Source organism: Epinephelus fuscoguttatus, linkage group LG21 (assembly GCF_011397635.1).
Source record: "Epinephelus fuscoguttatus linkage group LG21, E.fuscoguttatus.final_Chr_v1".
NCBI lineage: Eukaryota > Metazoa > Chordata > Actinopteri > Perciformes > Serranidae > Epinephelus > Epinephelus fuscoguttatus.
Window position 1 is genome coordinate 24,548,097 of NC_064772.1, and position 17,021 is coordinate 24,565,117.

General features: G+C 41.0%; 2 protein-coding genes across 3 annotated transcripts in view; one reads left to right on the forward strand and one right to left on the reverse strand.

The window, feature by feature from the left end:
* foxh1 (forkhead box H1) lies at nt 1-11,096 on the reverse strand. Of its 2 annotated transcripts, XM_049564655.1 has the most exons (7): nt 11,020-11,096; nt 10,471-10,578; nt 9,725-9,962; nt 6,157-6,984; nt 3,860-4,449; nt 3,132-3,236; nt 1-2,140 (listed from the first exon to the last, which is right to left on the reverse strand). In XM_049564655.1, exons 5-7 carry the CDS (start codon nt 4,331-4,333, stop codon nt 1,172-1,174), a joined length of 1,548 nt encoding a protein of 515 aa, XP_049420612.1. In that variant the 5' UTR covers nt 4,334-4,449; nt 6,157-6,984; nt 9,725-9,962; nt 10,471-10,578; nt 11,020-11,096; the 3' UTR covers nt 1-1,171. The 2 variants fall into 2 exon arrangements, with proteins under 2 accessions (XP_049420612.1, XP_049420613.1); XM_049564656.1 differs by lacking the exons at nt 6,157-6,984; nt 9,725-9,962; nt 10,471-10,578; nt 11,020-11,096 and having other exon boundaries at nt 3,860-4,542.
* The window catches only part of ppp1r16a (protein phosphatase 1, regulatory subunit 16A), a 23,571-nt gene continuing 17,090 nt past the window's right edge, over nt 10,541-17,021 (forward strand). Inside the window, exon 1 of the mRNA XM_049564653.1 lies at nt 10,541-10,662. The gene's annotated coding sequence lies outside the window, so the exon portion shown is untranslated. The remainder of the gene's footprint in view (nt 10,663-17,021) is intronic.

Here is a 17,021-nt window from a genome sequence, read left to right on the forward strand (position 1 = left end):
TCAACTCCATAACCTTCTTTTGATACGTTGATACTTCAGCTCAGCACTGTACAAAGCTTTAACAAGACCACAGGAAAATGGCATAAAAACAAAAACATTCACCTGTCGAGGTTGGCAGACATTTATAAGCAATTTCCACAGGAGGATGATCATAATGACATCAAAATAGTGCAAACAGCCGGCAGTGCAAAGTCCACAGGAAACGTGTCCCAGCCCATTAAAAACCTGAGGTAGATGCGGGAGGTAGTAAAGTGGCTGATTGTCGCTAGTGTCCTGAGAATATGCAGCTAAATCTAAAACGTGGCCCATCTTCTTAACTTAAGATTTTTGTAATGTAAAAACAAACACTAAAATGACAAATACAGTTATAGGGCCACGTTGCAGTTTCATAGTTTATCAGGTTAATATGATATTGTAGCTGCATAGGAGCAATGAAGACAGTCCAGACGTAGTGAAATTCAAGACAGGAAGAACATACAGTAAACAGCTGGTCCTGTACATTTCACCATCTGAACAAACAGACCTAAACTCACAAATGACACAAGTGTGTGTACACATTGATGTGCACACAGACACACCCTGACAAAGGAGAAAACATGTTCTCACTGAAGTTTAAAATGCTGGTGGGATACTTCACAGCTCACATTTACTGTATATGCTGCCAACAGTCCAGCTCGTTGCCATTAGGTTTCACAAATGTTGAATTCAAGATTGAATCCAACAATACATTCAGCAGTCACATTTCGTAGACAACATGCAAAGGCAGTTTATGTAGAAAAGCAAATTTGTGCCAATAAAAACAGTGCAAATAACGCTCAAAGAGCCTGCAGCGATAACACAGTACTTTTCATTGAAAGCTTGAGGTAGATATTTGTTTTGCTGTATAGCTGTTTGTGGTACATTTGTCCTCACGTCAATGAGAAACATGAGGGTTTGCTTTTGAAAATCTCAGACTTAAAAAAGGTAAAAAAAAAGTTTTCATGTTGGTAAAAATCTGTCAATTGTATCGTCCGTGGTTCAGCACCCTTTTTGCTTTAGAAACAGTCAGCACATCTTGAGCCAGAGGTGGTGATTGAGACTTGATTTTTGAGACGTTGCAGTAGAGAAGTGACGCCTTTGTTAGCATCTGTGCATTTTTGAAAGTCAGTATGAGGAAGACAGTATTTCAGAGTCAGTATTGAGGATACCTGTTTAGGGGAGGCCCATTCTGCAGTGTGTACTGACCAGGTGGTTGATGATGTTGGTGAGAGTTCTGATTGGTTGGCACCAACACGTCAAACACACTCTTGTTAGGAGGCACGGATTGCAACATGTTGTCCAGGTCCATGATGAGGGGAGGGGCTTGGACAGAAACTCTTCCGCTTGGGAGGATAGGCCAATAGGCATGACCTAAAAAGTGACCAGGTGCCACAGGAGAGCTGCCATAGCCGTATAGAGGGAGTCCGCCATGCAGCGGCATCAGGGGACCTCCGTTGAACCGCATGCTGGGTGGGGCGACCGCATTGGGGGGAGCGTATTTGGCATAGGAGGTAGGAAGCTCCCATGGAGGTGCGACAGTCTCACGTCGGGCTGACTTGTGCAGTGGCGGTCTGTAGTCCTCGAAACCGTCTGACCCTGCTTCACCATCAAGAGGAACACGCTTCCCAGACAGTGACATCCCTTTCCATTCCTCATCAGAGGAGGAGGAGGTGGAGGCCGGGCTGGCAGAGCTGGCCGAGGCACTACGGGCAGAGGAGGCGTAGCGTGGTCGTGGAGGAGGTGAAGGCCGAGGGCGCTCCACCTTGCCCCAGCAGTCCCTGGTAGACGCATCCACATCCCCAGAGGCACTAGGTGGCCTCAAGCTATGTAACAGAGAGTCGATAGCGAAGGATGAGTCCAGCTTAGGCCGGAACAAGTCCTCCTGTGGCGGGGAGGGGTTACTTGAGCGCATGGCAGGGAGGGGGTTGACTGGGGCAGGTGGTGGCTCAGATTCTGGCTTGTGTCCCTGCAGGATGTAGGGAGCCAGATCCTGGGCAAAGATCGTCTCATCCTGCCGTGACACGGCCGTGTTTTGCCTCTTGAGGAGCTCCAGAGGGACACGACTCAGCTCCACCGCCCAGAAGTTGCCTTTGCCCTGAGGCTTCCCGGGGTCCTTCAGCACCTGGAGGGAGGATGGACATTGAGATGACACCTTGGCCTGACAACCTAGTCAGGCAGGACTGACCTAATATCGCTGTTAACCATCACAATAACAGCAGAGCTTAAAACTGGTTTGAAGGTTCAATCCAAAGCCCTCAGAGTGATTTCTACAAAAGGTTAAAGAGATAAACCAACCTCCACTTAGGATAGTAGTGCGAGGCAAATCTTAAAGGGACTGCTGTGTTATTTAGCAATCTAGATTGTTTTGGTGCGAGTTGCCAATTGTTGGAACTAGATGGCACTCGATTTGTGGTGCTCAAGCACCAAAGATACATTTAAAAACTAAAATCATGACCTGGTTACTCAGAGTAACCCACAAACTTTGTTGTGAGCAGTTTCATGTAGGAACTATTTTCTTTCTACCAACTGTATCATTACGCAGAAGGAAGTGTACATCTACTGCCAGCTCACAATTACGTACCACTGAGCTACTTAACGTAACAGCTCAGCCAAGATGGACGCCATTTATGTTTACTTCTTGCTCCGTCTCGACCACAAGAATCTCATCCATGAGTAGATGCACTCTTCCTTCTGTGTGGTGATACAGTCGACGGGTGTAGTTTGGTAGAAAGAAAATAGTCCCTACATGAAACTGCTCACAACAAGGTCTGTGGATTATCTTGAGTAACCAGGTCATGATTTCTGGAAAGAGAGATTACTGTTAAGTTTTTAAAAAAAATCTTTTATGGCGCTTTAAGCACCACAAGCCGAGTGCCATCTAGTTCCATTATGTTCGAGAGAAGGCAGACATCTCTACAGCTGATATCTCCAAAACTGCAACTCACACCAAAACAATCGAGATTGATAAATAGCACTACAGGCAAGAGGAAAAATATGTGTTTTCGATTTTGAGGTGAACTGTCCTTTTAAAAGTCGTGAACTCTTTCCTTCAAGCCCACTGACGAGACCAAATAGGAATCTAATCGTGGACTTGTTTGACAGTTTGATCATACCTTGACAAAGCAGTCATAAGAGGAGAGGTTGTGTCGCACAGAGTCTCGCCAGCCCTTGTAGTTTCCTTTGAAGAATGGGAAGAGAGTGCTGATCTCCTTGAGGATCTAGAAATCAAACAAAAAGGTCAGTATGTCTGTGCATTACAGTTGCCCAGTGCTATCTAAACACACTGACCACACATACAGTAAGCTTGTTGGATATGAATTAAAAGTAAGATGGTCATAATTACACTTTAAATAATAAATCTAAGAATTTAAGTTGTATGGACAGTACTTTTATAGTGTAACAACATCAGCTGAAACGTGATGCACTGTATATCTTATCACTTTTCTGATACAGATCAGTGTCTGGTTTCACTGCAGTCCAACCTTATCAATGCAAACCAAGAATGGTGCGGGGTTGTAGTCACTCAAGTGTCACCAAGAGGCTGCTGTTTAGTGTCACTTTATGAACTGTAAATTATCTGTAAGCGTTTTATCGATATATTTGACAGAAACATGACAGTAACGCTCTGATTCTTCTTACTTTACAGGTAGAAATATACAACAGAGCATTGCATTTAATCTGAGATTTAGCTCGATTAAAAAATACTGCGGAATTAAAGTGAACACCTTTGCCAACACCGTGCGTAAAAGACACCATTCGCCATTTCCATCCAAATTACCTCAAGTATGACACTGGGGCTCAAACACATGTCAGTATGTGAGCAATCTAAATTCATTCTTACCTCAGACAACGTCAGTTTCTTCTCTGGGGATCTTTGGATGACCATAGCAATCATTGCGAGGTATGAGTACGGTGGTTTTGGATACCGCTGATAGTTCTTTTTCTTCCCACCGCTGGTGCCATTCTTCTCCCGTTCACTGCTCCACGAGTCCCGGGTAATACTTTCCTGTTTGCAGTGAGCATCTTGAGGAGTCGGGTACGCTGAGCCCGGTGGTGCAACTTTATCCATGAACGCCGTGGCACCGTTGAGGTGTTCGGAGCGCACTGCTGGTTTCTCCAAGCGCGACAACTGCTGGGGAACCATCTGATCCAGGTGGCGAGGCCAATGTTGGGCTGGAGAGCTGCGCGCTACACCGCCGGGAGGAAAACTCTGCTGCGCATTTCTGTGGAAGTCAAGTTGATGGCCGTGGTGTTCTCCAAGGTGGGACAGAGCGAGTGGTGCCAAGAGGATCTGCTCCGGCCAGTGCTTTGTCATGCTGATCAGGCCGGGGGGAAGATCGGCCCGCACGTTCGGACAGGAGCACGGAGAGGGGGAGGGAGGTCAAAGAATCGGTCCTTAACTTCTGGCAGACTGCTGGCTCCAGGCTGACTCTATTTGAAGAGCAAACAATTAACAGTTTCATGTAAATCCCGCTGCGTAATCGAGGGGAGAATGACGCGTTATCTGAGAGCAGAATGACTGATCGCCCCGGGGGGCTGGGGAGGGTCTGTGTACAATGAGGGGCGAGAGAAAGACAGTAAACCTGTAAATAACCCTTATGATAATATCAACATGCCACTTTACAACGCAGAGACACCAAGTTTGCTTTGGAATCAGTGATAAGAAGATTTACGCAGAAGGGCCAAAAGTATTAAGAGCTTATTTGGAGCAGGAAATACACTAAATCATTACTTTCATTTTTTTTTAAATAAAATCCTGAGACAAGAACAACATCTCCATCACACATATATCAGTTTAAAACATGTTGCCAAGGCTGTATTGAATCATGAACAGTTTTCTCTCGAGAGTGGCACTTGGGCGCAGTGGCGAAAAGTAAAACTCGTGGGGGATGGGGTGGGGTACGAGAGAGAGAGGAGTAATTTCGATTGAAGCTTGCTTACATGCAATCAACAATTTTTGGTGAGCAATATACAAAAGGAATGGCTAATATACAAATGTTAAAACTTTAAGTAGATGTCAATTGCAGCAACTTGGGTAATGTGTTTTTAATAGGCTGAATCAAATGAATTAGTCTCTAAATTATTTGAGTCATTGAAAACCCTACAGATAATGAGGAACAGATTTTAAATGGCAATGTTGTTTTGGTTTTTATTGCTGCAGGTTAGCTTTATTCCAGAGACAAGCTATACAAAAGCTTTCCTATGTTGAGGAAAATGTACAGATTACAATTTGTCAGCTGACGCAGAAAAAGTAATTTGGAGACATTGCTCTGAGAGCGCGCAACATTCTGGGGGTGTTTTACGCACAGTAGGGTCTCCTTGTGACTATGCAGGATGTCATTCGTTGTTGAAAGACTAAGTTTCGGGAATGCACGTCTTTTGTTCATGTTAACGTAGTGCTAATGTGCAAACGCTTTCTTCCCAGCAAGACAGTGAAAACAAGTTGGATTAGCAGGAACCCCGTTGGCACGCTGGAGACTGTCCCTTCCCAAAGAAGCTGCTTTGCATGTGAGGAAATACGGGGGCTATTCAACACCATTTGTGGGGTTTCTGGCGCTTACAAGCTGTTAAGTGTCGTTGTTGGGTCGGACATTCACACCTTAAACGGGAGCGATCATGCCTCCCTGAGCTGCTGCGTCAAGATATCTCTCAAACAAAAACTTAATCCAAGAATCAACAACCAGTAAACTTCTGTATCGTGTTACAGTAAGTTTAATTCATGTCAAGTTACTCTGCTTTTTTATTTCTGTCATGGCTATATTGCACCTGATAAAGTGATTGTGCCACCAGGATTTGTCACCAGACGGACGCACGAACAAACGAACTGGAAACATGTCGATTTTCTAACTGATACCACACCTTACTCTGTGCTGCCAAATCCCTAATCAGGTGACAATTAACCTACATTTTAACCTAAAGTGTGTGGCCTACCTGCAAATATATTCACCTTCAGTTTCAGAATCAGAATCAGCTGTAAAGTGCTTCCTTTGATGACACCAAATTGCATCTAACCAATCCATAATTCAACTTTCACTCCCCAATATACAAAGCAAATGCCAGACCCTGTTTATCAGGTGCCTGCAGAAATAAAGAAGACTTTATCTTGCACAGAAGCATAGTTGTTTTTTAAAAACTTACCATAAAGATCTGCAGCTTGTGTAATTTTTGCAGTGAAACTCAAAATGTTTGATCTTGTTTTCCAGTTCAGATGACCTCCCCACCATGATGAGCAACAAACCTCCTTCACCTGCTGCAATTAGTGATTTTCTTCTTTGGTTGCATGGTTGGAAAGTTTGTCCCCCTCTAGTGGTTTCACCCAAAATTCAGCAAGAGGCTTGACTCACTTTGACAATCAACAGGCCTCCAGAGATAACGTGGAGAGCATTCTCTGGTCAAAAAGTGAATTTAATGGCGTTAGATGTCAATGCATTTTTTATTTCTTTCAGTGAACAGGACAGTTAAACATGTACAGGCAAGCCCCCTCACCCAACATACACATTTAGACCCAATTTACATGCCCTTTCATAAAGAAGTGCTCAGTGCAGAAACACACTGATTTAAATACAACCTGCCCATCTATCTCTTCCTGTCTGCCGGAGTGCCAGTTAATAGGTTTTGCCTGGATTAGTGAGCCATGCATGAGAAGAATGGGAAGCCATATGAATAGGATGGCATCCAGGACAAGGCTGTTCACATGGGCCGATTGTGTCCAGACAAATCCCTCTTAAACTGCCCCTGGGATGCATCCTGAAACTGAGATGGAGAGGAGGAATGAAGGGTTGTAGTAGAGACAGAGGAAGTATCTATCTATCTATCTATCTATCTATCGCTATCAAAGGATCTGGGTGAATTTTCATTTTAAACATATCTGATAGTGTCGTGAAGATCAAACTCCAGGAACTGCTCCACCATCACAGCCACCCCCAACTCGACCTCCCATATAGACCTCATATTAGAGTGATGGGTCTTGTAAATTTGAAAAAAAAACAACAACAACAATTTATAAATAAAAGATATTGCACCCCTTTTTGTGGGCTTGAGAAAACAGAGATTCACTGCGTGTGACTTCAGGCAAGTTTGGAAAAGAAGGTGTATTACTTGGCAACAATGAATTTGGCAAGAAATGTTCTGCAAACTGTAAGAGGTGCAGCTGCAATAGGGGATTTGTATTTTTTTTAAAAAAATAAAAAAGCTATGGAAAAAAATGTGCCCAAAACTGTTTGAAATTATCATATAAATATATATTTAAAATTATGTCATGAATATATTATGTTTATGCACTTTTTTCCAGGTCATTCCCTTGTTTGTTTTTGTTTTTAATTTCTGTCTTTCTTTTTTTTAAATTATTATTTTCCTAATTTCCAGGTAATTTTTGTCTCGCTATTTTTTGGGCCATTAAATCAAGCCACTTTGCTCAGGTTTCAAAGGTTAATAGAACTATGAACTTGGAGGAATCTGAAGAAATGAATTTGTGGTAAATTAAAATGTATTTTTATTGTTTATATAACAGGGACAATTCACAATACATCCGCAACTCCAGTTATAGCTAAAATAGTCTGTTGTCACTGGGGAGAGGCCACCAGTGATGTGCAGGTTGGCATAGTATTATGATGTACACCAAAAACTTGTTCTGAGTTTTTGATCTTTTGTCCATCAAAACTAAAAGACATTTCCAGTCAGAAGCATCTGCACCTAGTTCACTGTATTAGGAGTGTTTGTGAGGATCAGTTCACACAAATTATGAAAAAACAAGTAATCTGGCTTACATCTTATAGTATATAGTCTTGTAGCTTTTGAGATATTAGTCTCTGAATCTATTTTTGCTGCCACAACAGTATAATGGAGGTTATCAGAGCGTTAAAATGTCACATTATTAAAAAAAAAAAAAAAAAAAAAAAAAAAGATCAGCCAAAAGTTCTCACAGGAACTATTTCGTCAGTAGAAAGAAGTTCAATGGAAAGATTTTCGAGCAAAGTCGATTATTCAGACTGCTTTGTAGGGACGCATCACTGTAAATTTTAAATTCTAAGAGCACCACAAATTAAATTCAATTTCACTCCGTTTTATTGCAGCGAATGCAGACATCTCAAAAATGCATATATAAAAATCTGCACATTTCCACATTTAAACACTATAAAGATACTGCATTGTGTCTTATTCTGATGACCAGAGATGTAGCTCATGCTCTGGTGCTGCTTCCTCTTTCTGTCTCTGCTGTGTTGGTTGGCCAGTTGACTGCAGGGGTCAGCAGATCACAGGGTTATCACTCGCAATCTCCCTCCAGATATTGACAGCTGATTCTGATGCTGCCTCCTTAGCCTTCAGAAACCAGTCAGACAACTCACCACCGTCATAATGATTTAACTGGACAGTTAGTTGACTTTGTTAAATTGATATATAATTATGGGGATGTGAAGAGAGCATGTGTTTAGGCTTGTTTTGAGTACTCTGTCAACTGTAACCAAGAGGGCAAACACACCCTGACAGTTTATTGTGAAAAGACTGAAGCGTATTCTTGTTTGTCAAACCAGCTGACATTAACCATGTGACAAACATTATGCACGCAAACACACCCTTTACATTCTAATAGACAAGGCGAGGGTACTTTTGCACATTGGCACGTCACACCTTGTTTTTCTGTTTCCTCATGTGCACATATGTGTAAGAAATAGGATTATATGTCAGTGTAACATAATTTCCTTTAACAGAACTACTTTAATTCTAATATTATAAAGCACTGACACGTCTCTTCAGCCTGGCTGGATTACATGAGCTCCCTGTCCATTTTAGATTTAATTTTTTCAGATTACTTTTAAAGCCTTTCATGGTTTGGTTCCGTTTTCTATACGTCTGATTTTTCACCTCCCTATTCTCAGTGGTGGAGGAAGTATTCAGATCCTTTACTTAATTAAAAGTACTAATACCACACTGTAAAGATGCTCTGCTAATAATTAAAGTCCTGCATTGAAAATGTTACTTTAGTAAAATCGTGAAAACGCATCATTAAAAGTACTCAATGCAGAATATTTTGAATCAAATTGATAAATAAAAATAATTAAAATAGCTGAGGGAAAAGCAGCAAGTCCTCATGGCAGATAGTTTCAACCGCATATTTGTATATTTTTATATAGTTTATGTGACAAAATCAAGTAATTGTAGCGGAGTAAAAAGTACAGTATTCTTCACATTGTTCATTTTATTTTTGTTTCCATGTTTGACCATTCCTCGTTGAATTTCATGACATTACAATTATCTTTATGTGCAAATGTGAAGAACCACTTATGGTTAACAAAAATTTAAATGCAACACTTTTGTTTTTGCTCCTATTTTTCACAGGTTTAAGTCAGTCAGACTTGTTTTCCCATGCACCCAATTGATATATTTTCAAATTTTGGTCCAAGCACTTTTCCTTTTCCAAGATAATCTATCCAGGTGACAGGTGTGGCATATCAAAACAGCATCATTACTACACAGGTGTGCCTTGTAGGGCTGCAACGAATCGACTATTAAAATAATCGATGACTATTTTAGTAGTCGACTAATCGACTAAGTCGAGTCATTTTTCATAGAAAAGTACTATAGAAGTACCCCAAAATACTCTTATCGCAGCTTCTTACGTTCAAATATTGGCAGCTTTACACACTCTGGAAAGACCAAGAAAAGTCCGCACACTTTAGCTCCCTTTAGGTGCATTTATTCCACCAACCTGGAGTGACGTTTCGGGCCACAGGTGCCCTTCTTCGAAGAAGAAATGTCACGTCAGGGTCGTCAGTTCGAGTCCCCGTCCAGACCAAATATGGAGCGTGGACTGGTGGCTGGAGAGATGCCAGTTCACCTCCTGGGCACTGCGGAGGTGCCCTTGAGCAAGGTAGCCCCCTCACTCTGACATCTCTGCACTTTGTGCATGTATAGGTCCTGTTTGTGCATGTGTGTGTCTTTCGGACCTGTGTGTTAATGACAAAAAGAGTGAAAAAATTTAATTTTCCCCTCAGGGGGATTAATAAAGTATATAAAATTAATGTAATTAATTTTAAATTAAATTAAAAGTAAATTAAAAATTAAATTAAATTAAATTAAAAATTAATTAAACTTAAAAATTATGGGCACCTCCAGGACATGCAGTTTGATCACACAACACAATAACATAGATATGAAAGTGGCAGTAAGACACACTGTTGGTGAAATATACTGTATATATGCCTAAAATTATGTGTGTGTGTGTGTGTGTGCTTCATGCTGGGGCCCCTCATAATAGCATGCACTGGGACCCATTGTAACTACTTTACACCACTGGGAGAAGTGCTTGGATTTTAACAAATTTGGGACCAAAATTTAGGAGAAAAATATCTATTAAGCGCATAAGAAGTCTTAAATCTTTAACTTCAACTTGTGAAAAATTGGAGCAAAAATAAAAAGTGTTTAAAATGTGTGTGCAGTGTAATTTAAAAGCACCATAAAGACAGGCTGGAGACCTGCACTTTGTCGCCGCCTGGTGGAGCGTGTCCTGCGGGAGGAAAGGGCGCAGGTCCGGTTGTTATGGTGAAGCATTTCCCCTGAGGGCTGGAGGAGCAGGAGCAGGGACACGATCAGCAGTTGATTCAGTTACACAGCCGCAGGAGCTACTACTGTCACTCAGCCCAACAGGTAGGCTGTCACCACCTTGTTTTGTCATTTTAATAAGTCGCTGTTTCACACCCTGCTCAGGTTAAAGTGTCTCAGTCGGACTGAATTAGTATTAAAGCGACGTTAACATTTAATTCACTGTAACACCAGCTCGACTAACTGCCGTGCTGCTGAATATTAAGCTAACCTGAGGCTAAGGTAACGTTAGCACGACACAACATCACAAGTAGCCGACTTTATCGCTACGCCACAAGTTTCCTCGACATTTCTTAACAGGTAAGAGTGTACCGTGTGAGGATAAACCCGCCGGTGTTGACTTTATCTCCACCTGGACGCGATGAATGAAGCCAGGTAGCTTAAATGAAGTGCTTACGTTACCTGTCAGACTAGCCACCTGTTGAGCCTGTCTGCGGACCGCTAGGTAGGTTAGCTAATCTGCTGCTCACTGTTAATCCTGCACAGTATGGGACAACACAGCAGGCGCTTCCGTTATGGCTGGTAAAGCTTTTTATTGCACATTTATGTTATGTATAATTATATCAAACCATTAAAGTGAACATTTACAGCCAGTTTTACTAATTAATATCTAATCTAATGTATCACAGCCTCGATATAAAGCAACAAGTGCAAAGTCTGTTCACTATCATGCACATAGGTTGACATTAATCTACATTATGACTTTTATATTACAAGCTGCAGATCACAGTTCAGTGTCAAACCTAGGTATCTTGTTGTTATATTGATTTATAATGTTAGATAGGGGGGGAAATGATACAAACAGTAGCATGTAGTTCACATAAGGAGATTTTCCAGCATGATCACTGGATTGGATTGCATTAGATTACACAGCTCATCATGGTCTTGTGCCAAGTCATGGTGCTGTAGAGCCGAAAAAACTAGTCGATTAATGGAGTAGTTATTTAACAGAATATTAGTCAGAAATTATGTTGATAAGTAGGGAAGTGTATGCACTTGAGAAATAATTATCCTAATTATCTCAGGATTAAAGTTGTCATGGAAAAAACTGTGCCCCCATTTTTTAGTCAACAAGAATATTGTGTCAGAATTATATATGTAAAAAAGTTTCCATTAAAAATTTCAGCTTTATTTTTCTGATCTAATGAGATAATAATCTTGTCAATTAAAAAAAACGATAATTTACAATATTTTTATCTTGTTTATTCAGAAATATGTTTAGTGATTCCAAGATAGTGATCCTGTTAATTAAGAAAAATGAACCAAATTTAAAACTCTAAATTCTGAAATAATAATCTTGATCATTCAAAGAACAAGGCAGTTATGTACATTGTATCCATCCCGTGCAGCAGAACTAAAGCTGCGGTGGGACCGCAGAGATGCAGGGAACCTGTTGTGTACATCTACCTTTTATTTAATCATCATTATTGTTATTACTTTTATTTATGAATAATGTGCCCTTTAATATACTTCTACAATCTTGACATTTGTAATTGTATACAAGTAACTATGTGTCATGGTCTAGGCTGCTCTAGACTTTTTTTTTTTTTTTTCAAGGAAGCAATTAAAAGCATAATTGCAAAGAAAAACTGGGCAGTTTGGGGTGCCCAGTAGCTCAGTGGTAGAGCAGGGGCCCCACGCACTAAGGCACTGTCCTTGCCACCGTGGCCCGTGGGTTTGCTGCATGTCTTCCCTCCTCTCTCCCCCCTTCACATCTGGTCTGTTCTTTGTAATAAAGGCATAAAGATGCCAAAAAATGATATAAAAAGAAAGAAAAACAGGGCATTGTTATTCTTAAGTGCATGCAGTATGTTTCCATACTTATGTGATATAAAATTTCAGTCATTTAACTACCAAAATATACCAATCATTCTCTGGTTATGTGAAGATTTGTTGTTTTTCTTTGTCATCTGTGACAGTAAACTCAGTACTTATGGGTCAGTTAAGCGACTGATCAAGAAAATATGTAGCAAATAAACTGATAATGAAAATGAAAAGTAGGTGCAACCTGAATATTTTAGAGCAGTGGTTCTCAAATGGTGTGCCATCATGCCAGTCCAGGTGTGCTGTGGGATTTTGTGATACCCACACATCAGTATGTTGCGCACACCCATTTCCTAAGGAAGGGAAAAGTCTTGCTAAATTTTTATTTTATTTTATTTTATTAAATTAAACCTTTACAGGGAACCTATTTGTCGCTGTTTGTGCGTGGGAATTATAAGTGTGTGACACATCAAAAGCCCTGATTGTCAGCCAGTGTGAGGGATGATAACAGTTAAAAGGAGAAAGCTGTGCGTGGGACAATGGATCGCTTTATTGTACGGAGCAAGTTAAGACAGTAGACAGTATCATCAAAGCTACCTGTCTTATTTTTTCATAATTTTATTGTCTTATGTCGTGATAAGAGTGATAACACATGTTATAGAAGCTGTTGTTCACAGATATAAATACAGGTTTGCCTTGAGATTTTGGCTCGCCCTTTGGTTTGTCTCGGGCAAAGACAGTTTGAGGACCACTGTTCTTGGGAGATGTTGTTAAAAAGATGAAAAAATATGATTGATTTTTGTGTTGGTGTTTGTTTTTTCGGGGTCACCGAGATCAATATTATATAGATTCTCTTGACAATAATACAATACTTGCTGATATCACAAAGTCTGCCACGATATGATTTGATTCAATTCAGGGGCCTGCGATCGATATGAGACGATATCAGTTAATGTCTGTGTCTTTTTCTTGGCGGCTTATCTGGTGAGTGCTAAGCATCTAGCACTGTTTGAAAGTTTAGGAAAGAGGTATACTTTGATGATGGTGACACAGACATGCCTTCGGAATTTCAAAATAAAGGATGGCTACATATCACTGATTTCACTTTGCATTAATAATACTGTATTATTAAACGTTGAATTGATATATCAATCCAGATTGATGTTTTGTTACACCGCTATTGTTTTCCCTCTGATGATCACTGATGTACTGTTGTTTACTGACGATTGGGCGGACCGATGCTCCAACATTGACTTATTAACCTCAATAAAAAAAACTCAAGAGTCATCTAATCTTGTCGCACCAGCCTTGCCGGTCTTGCTCACAAGTATTTCCATGTGTGGTCAAAGTACTTCTTCCACAGCGTTTCCTTGGTATGTGTAGTCAAATATTTGCATGTTTCACAATATGGACCAAGATTAGCTTGGAGGCCCCTTGATACACAACATGACAGCACACACACAGTCTTAAAAGTTCTAGAAGGAAATTGTAAAAAGGTTAGATTACATTTAGCTCTGTACCTCTACGGTAATGGACTGTCACATTTTTTGATCTTGCAATCAATTTAGATCCAAGGTGTGCATCATCCACTGCAACGACAATAGGTTATCTCAGCTCAACAATCACTTTATTAGATACTGTAGGAGGACAAAGACCTGGACCCAGTGTGTACCTTGAGTTAATCATTATAAAAAGATTTCCTTGTCATCCTAATATAGTTTCTTTTTCTTCATGATAAGATAAATCCAACAAGTCACATGACCTAAGCAGTTCTTTAAAGGTCAGACTGTATTTGCTAAGGTTTGGCTCTCTGTTACATTCCTTCTCTCGTGCATGAACTCCCCCTTGTTTTTCTTTGTCTTTTCTTACTGGGGCATTTCTTCACTGTCACGTGTGCATGTTTGAATGTGAGACATTCTGCAGGCGGATGCCATATACATCATCTTATCCTGTTGGCACCATTTAAAGACTTTTTATCCCAATTTTCTCTCCGCCTCTGTGCCTGACACGACCCTACTTCCTGCTCAGGAGCAGTCAGAGCAGCTAGCGTAGGCTAGTCCGTCTGTCTCCTCCCCATCCTTCCTCTTCCTCCTCTTACTCTCCTCTATCTCCTTCACATTCTTTCCTCCACATCCTCTGGCCCTCTCGTGCCATATCCTGTTCTCCAGAAAAAGCAGCGACTCTTTGTCTGTTTGTCAACATATCTCCAAAATATCCATCTCCATCATAAATGCACACTCTCTCTGTTTTTCCCATGGCCGTTTGCTCCCTCCCTACTCTGTCTACTCTGTGGCATTACTGGGATTGCTGAGTGATTACATGGAGCAGCTCAAACCATTACACATGACAGGACTTAATGTGCCCACCTCTTCTCAAGTAGATCTCCCCTCCCACTCTCTTTGAGTTATTTGTGTTGCCTTCTTCCCATGAGGGCTGCAACTAATGTGCAGATTATATTCTTGACCCATTGATTAACAGTTTGGTCTATGGACTTTTTTATACTTTTGGGTAGAAAACCCACATGTCACTTACATGAAACCAAACGGCGCTGAGCAAACACTGCCTCAATTGTTTAGTTTTTAGCCACCTAAAAAAGACTCAACTAAACTATCAAAAGTGTGCACTATATTTAGAATATTTAAACCACTTAACCCTGCCGTCAGACAGCCATTTCTGGATAGAAACCTGAAGCAGTTATCTCAAAGCTACCCAGAGTCCTTTGACAAAAACAGTAATTTTACTTCACAGTACATTGGAGTTGCTGGTCCACTGCTGCCTCGCTGTGATAGTGTGTAAGTCAAAGCGGAGATAATACTCTGAATATAGCATACACTTAACCTGATAGATTTTTTTTATGTCTGTATTTTTGGTGACTAAAATGTGTTTTGCTGCGGCCCCCGTCCACAGCAGTACATTGCTTTGCTTCAGTGCTAGTAGATTTGGTTAATTAAAGATGTTAGCTACTTTTACACTGCCTCTCTTAGGCGGGAATTTCACACCGTTATTCAGCCGAACTGTGCTGCACGTAAGGTATGATCACAGAATGGGTGGACAGAGTTGTCTCACCTCTGAGCCAGGAACAGAAGTAGTGACAGCACCGAAATGATGAATGGTACAGCCGTCAGGATATGGAGATGGAGATTTAAAAAGTAGCTGTTAGCAGTTAGCAGCTAACTCAAAGTAGAACAGCAACCAAAAATGTCCGCAAATTGGAAAAACAGTGAGGTCTGGGTGCTCCTTACCCTCGGAGCAGAGGCCAAGATCAGCCGCCATATAACAGAGAAGGTAAATGATTGATATTGCCATGTCATGCCGTTGTTGTTGTTAAGAAAGCACTACCGAGGCCAGTGCTTTTGCGTTATATGTCATGTTCCTCTTTTGATTCTGATGCCAAGATGCAGTTTATAATCAGACACTGGAGTGGCATGTTGCCAGTGCTGTTTGGTTCTGTGTAAAAATACAAAGGAGGCATAAAGAAGGGACTTCAGAGTGGCTTTGTAGTGCCATCTCCAGCACATAAAATAAGCACAGCAAGAGCATCAAATAGGTTGGACCATTGTGTTTAACTTCATATCCTTAAATGTTAACATTTACAGCTGAAAATGACAATAGAAATACACAAGTTTGCCTGTTTGACATATTCAGATCAGTTGCCAGTGGTCTACCTGGAAGTGACCCTTGTTGTTAGCGTGACATCATGGGGATTAGGTCTATACAATGTAAAGTAGTAAAAATAGTAAAGAAATGCCCATTGCAGTTTGCTCGAGCCCAAGATGTCACCTTCAAATGCATCTGATCAAATCATTGACAAACCATTTCAGCTCTGCTTCCTTTATAAATCCATTTAAGTTGCACAGTAAGAGATGAAAACAAGCTTCCTGAATATTAGGCAGGCAGTTTAGGTCATTTGGCACTGGTTCAGATACCAGGCAGGATCGTTCCCGAATCATCAAGCTGCATTGACTCAGCATTGTTTGTTTCAATCAACATGCAGGTCCTGCAGGTCACATCAAACCACACACTGAGCTTGCGGTTGTACACAACAGCTGAGCAATGTCATTCCATGATGGTTAACATGAATGAAGCACATGTTTGCCTATTTCCAGTACAGTGTGTGTGTTCTGTTATGGTCATCAAAGTTCAGTCACAAGCTTTTACACTCAGGTACCACCCACTTGATGAATGTATGTGCTTCAGTTTGTGTGTGTGTTCATACTGGTCTATTCATTCCAGCTGTTGAATGAAAGTTTGTGTTCCTCAGCAGCTGTAGACAGCCCTTCCTGTTAGATCATTAGGTGGAAAAAGTCGACAAATGTCAGCTTGATGCAGGGGACATGTTTCCAAATACACAAAATGTTCAGCTCAGTGTACAAGTGCTGCTGTGACAGAGTTTTTACAATACCAGTGATCTCACCTCGTCTTTTCCCGTCCGTCTGGGCACTGCCTGACTCAGAGAATCACAAGGCTCTTACACAGTTTAGCCGCCAACAAATTCCCCATTCTGCGTTTGTGAAGGGCTTAATTTACAAGGAACAAAACTAACTGAGACTAATGAAATGCTGGTGTAGGTGGCTGCATGCACTGATGGCAGACCACAAGTTCGTAGTCGACCTGTTGGGGTACAGATAAGAGCTAAAGTT

Coding starts and splice junctions, on each gene's coding strand:
- foxh1 (XM_049564655.1), bottom strand. CDS start 4,333: ATGACAAAGCACTGGCCGGAGCAGATCCTCTTGGCACCACTCGCTCTG. Junction 3,237..3,859: donor AGAAACTGACGTTGTCTGAG/GTAAGAATGAAT, acceptor TTTGATTTCTAG/ATCCTCAAGGAGATCAGCAC. Junction 2,141..3,131: donor CTTATGACTGCTTTGTCAAG/GTATGATCAAAC, acceptor TCCTCCCTCCAG/GTGCTGAAGGACCCCGGGAA.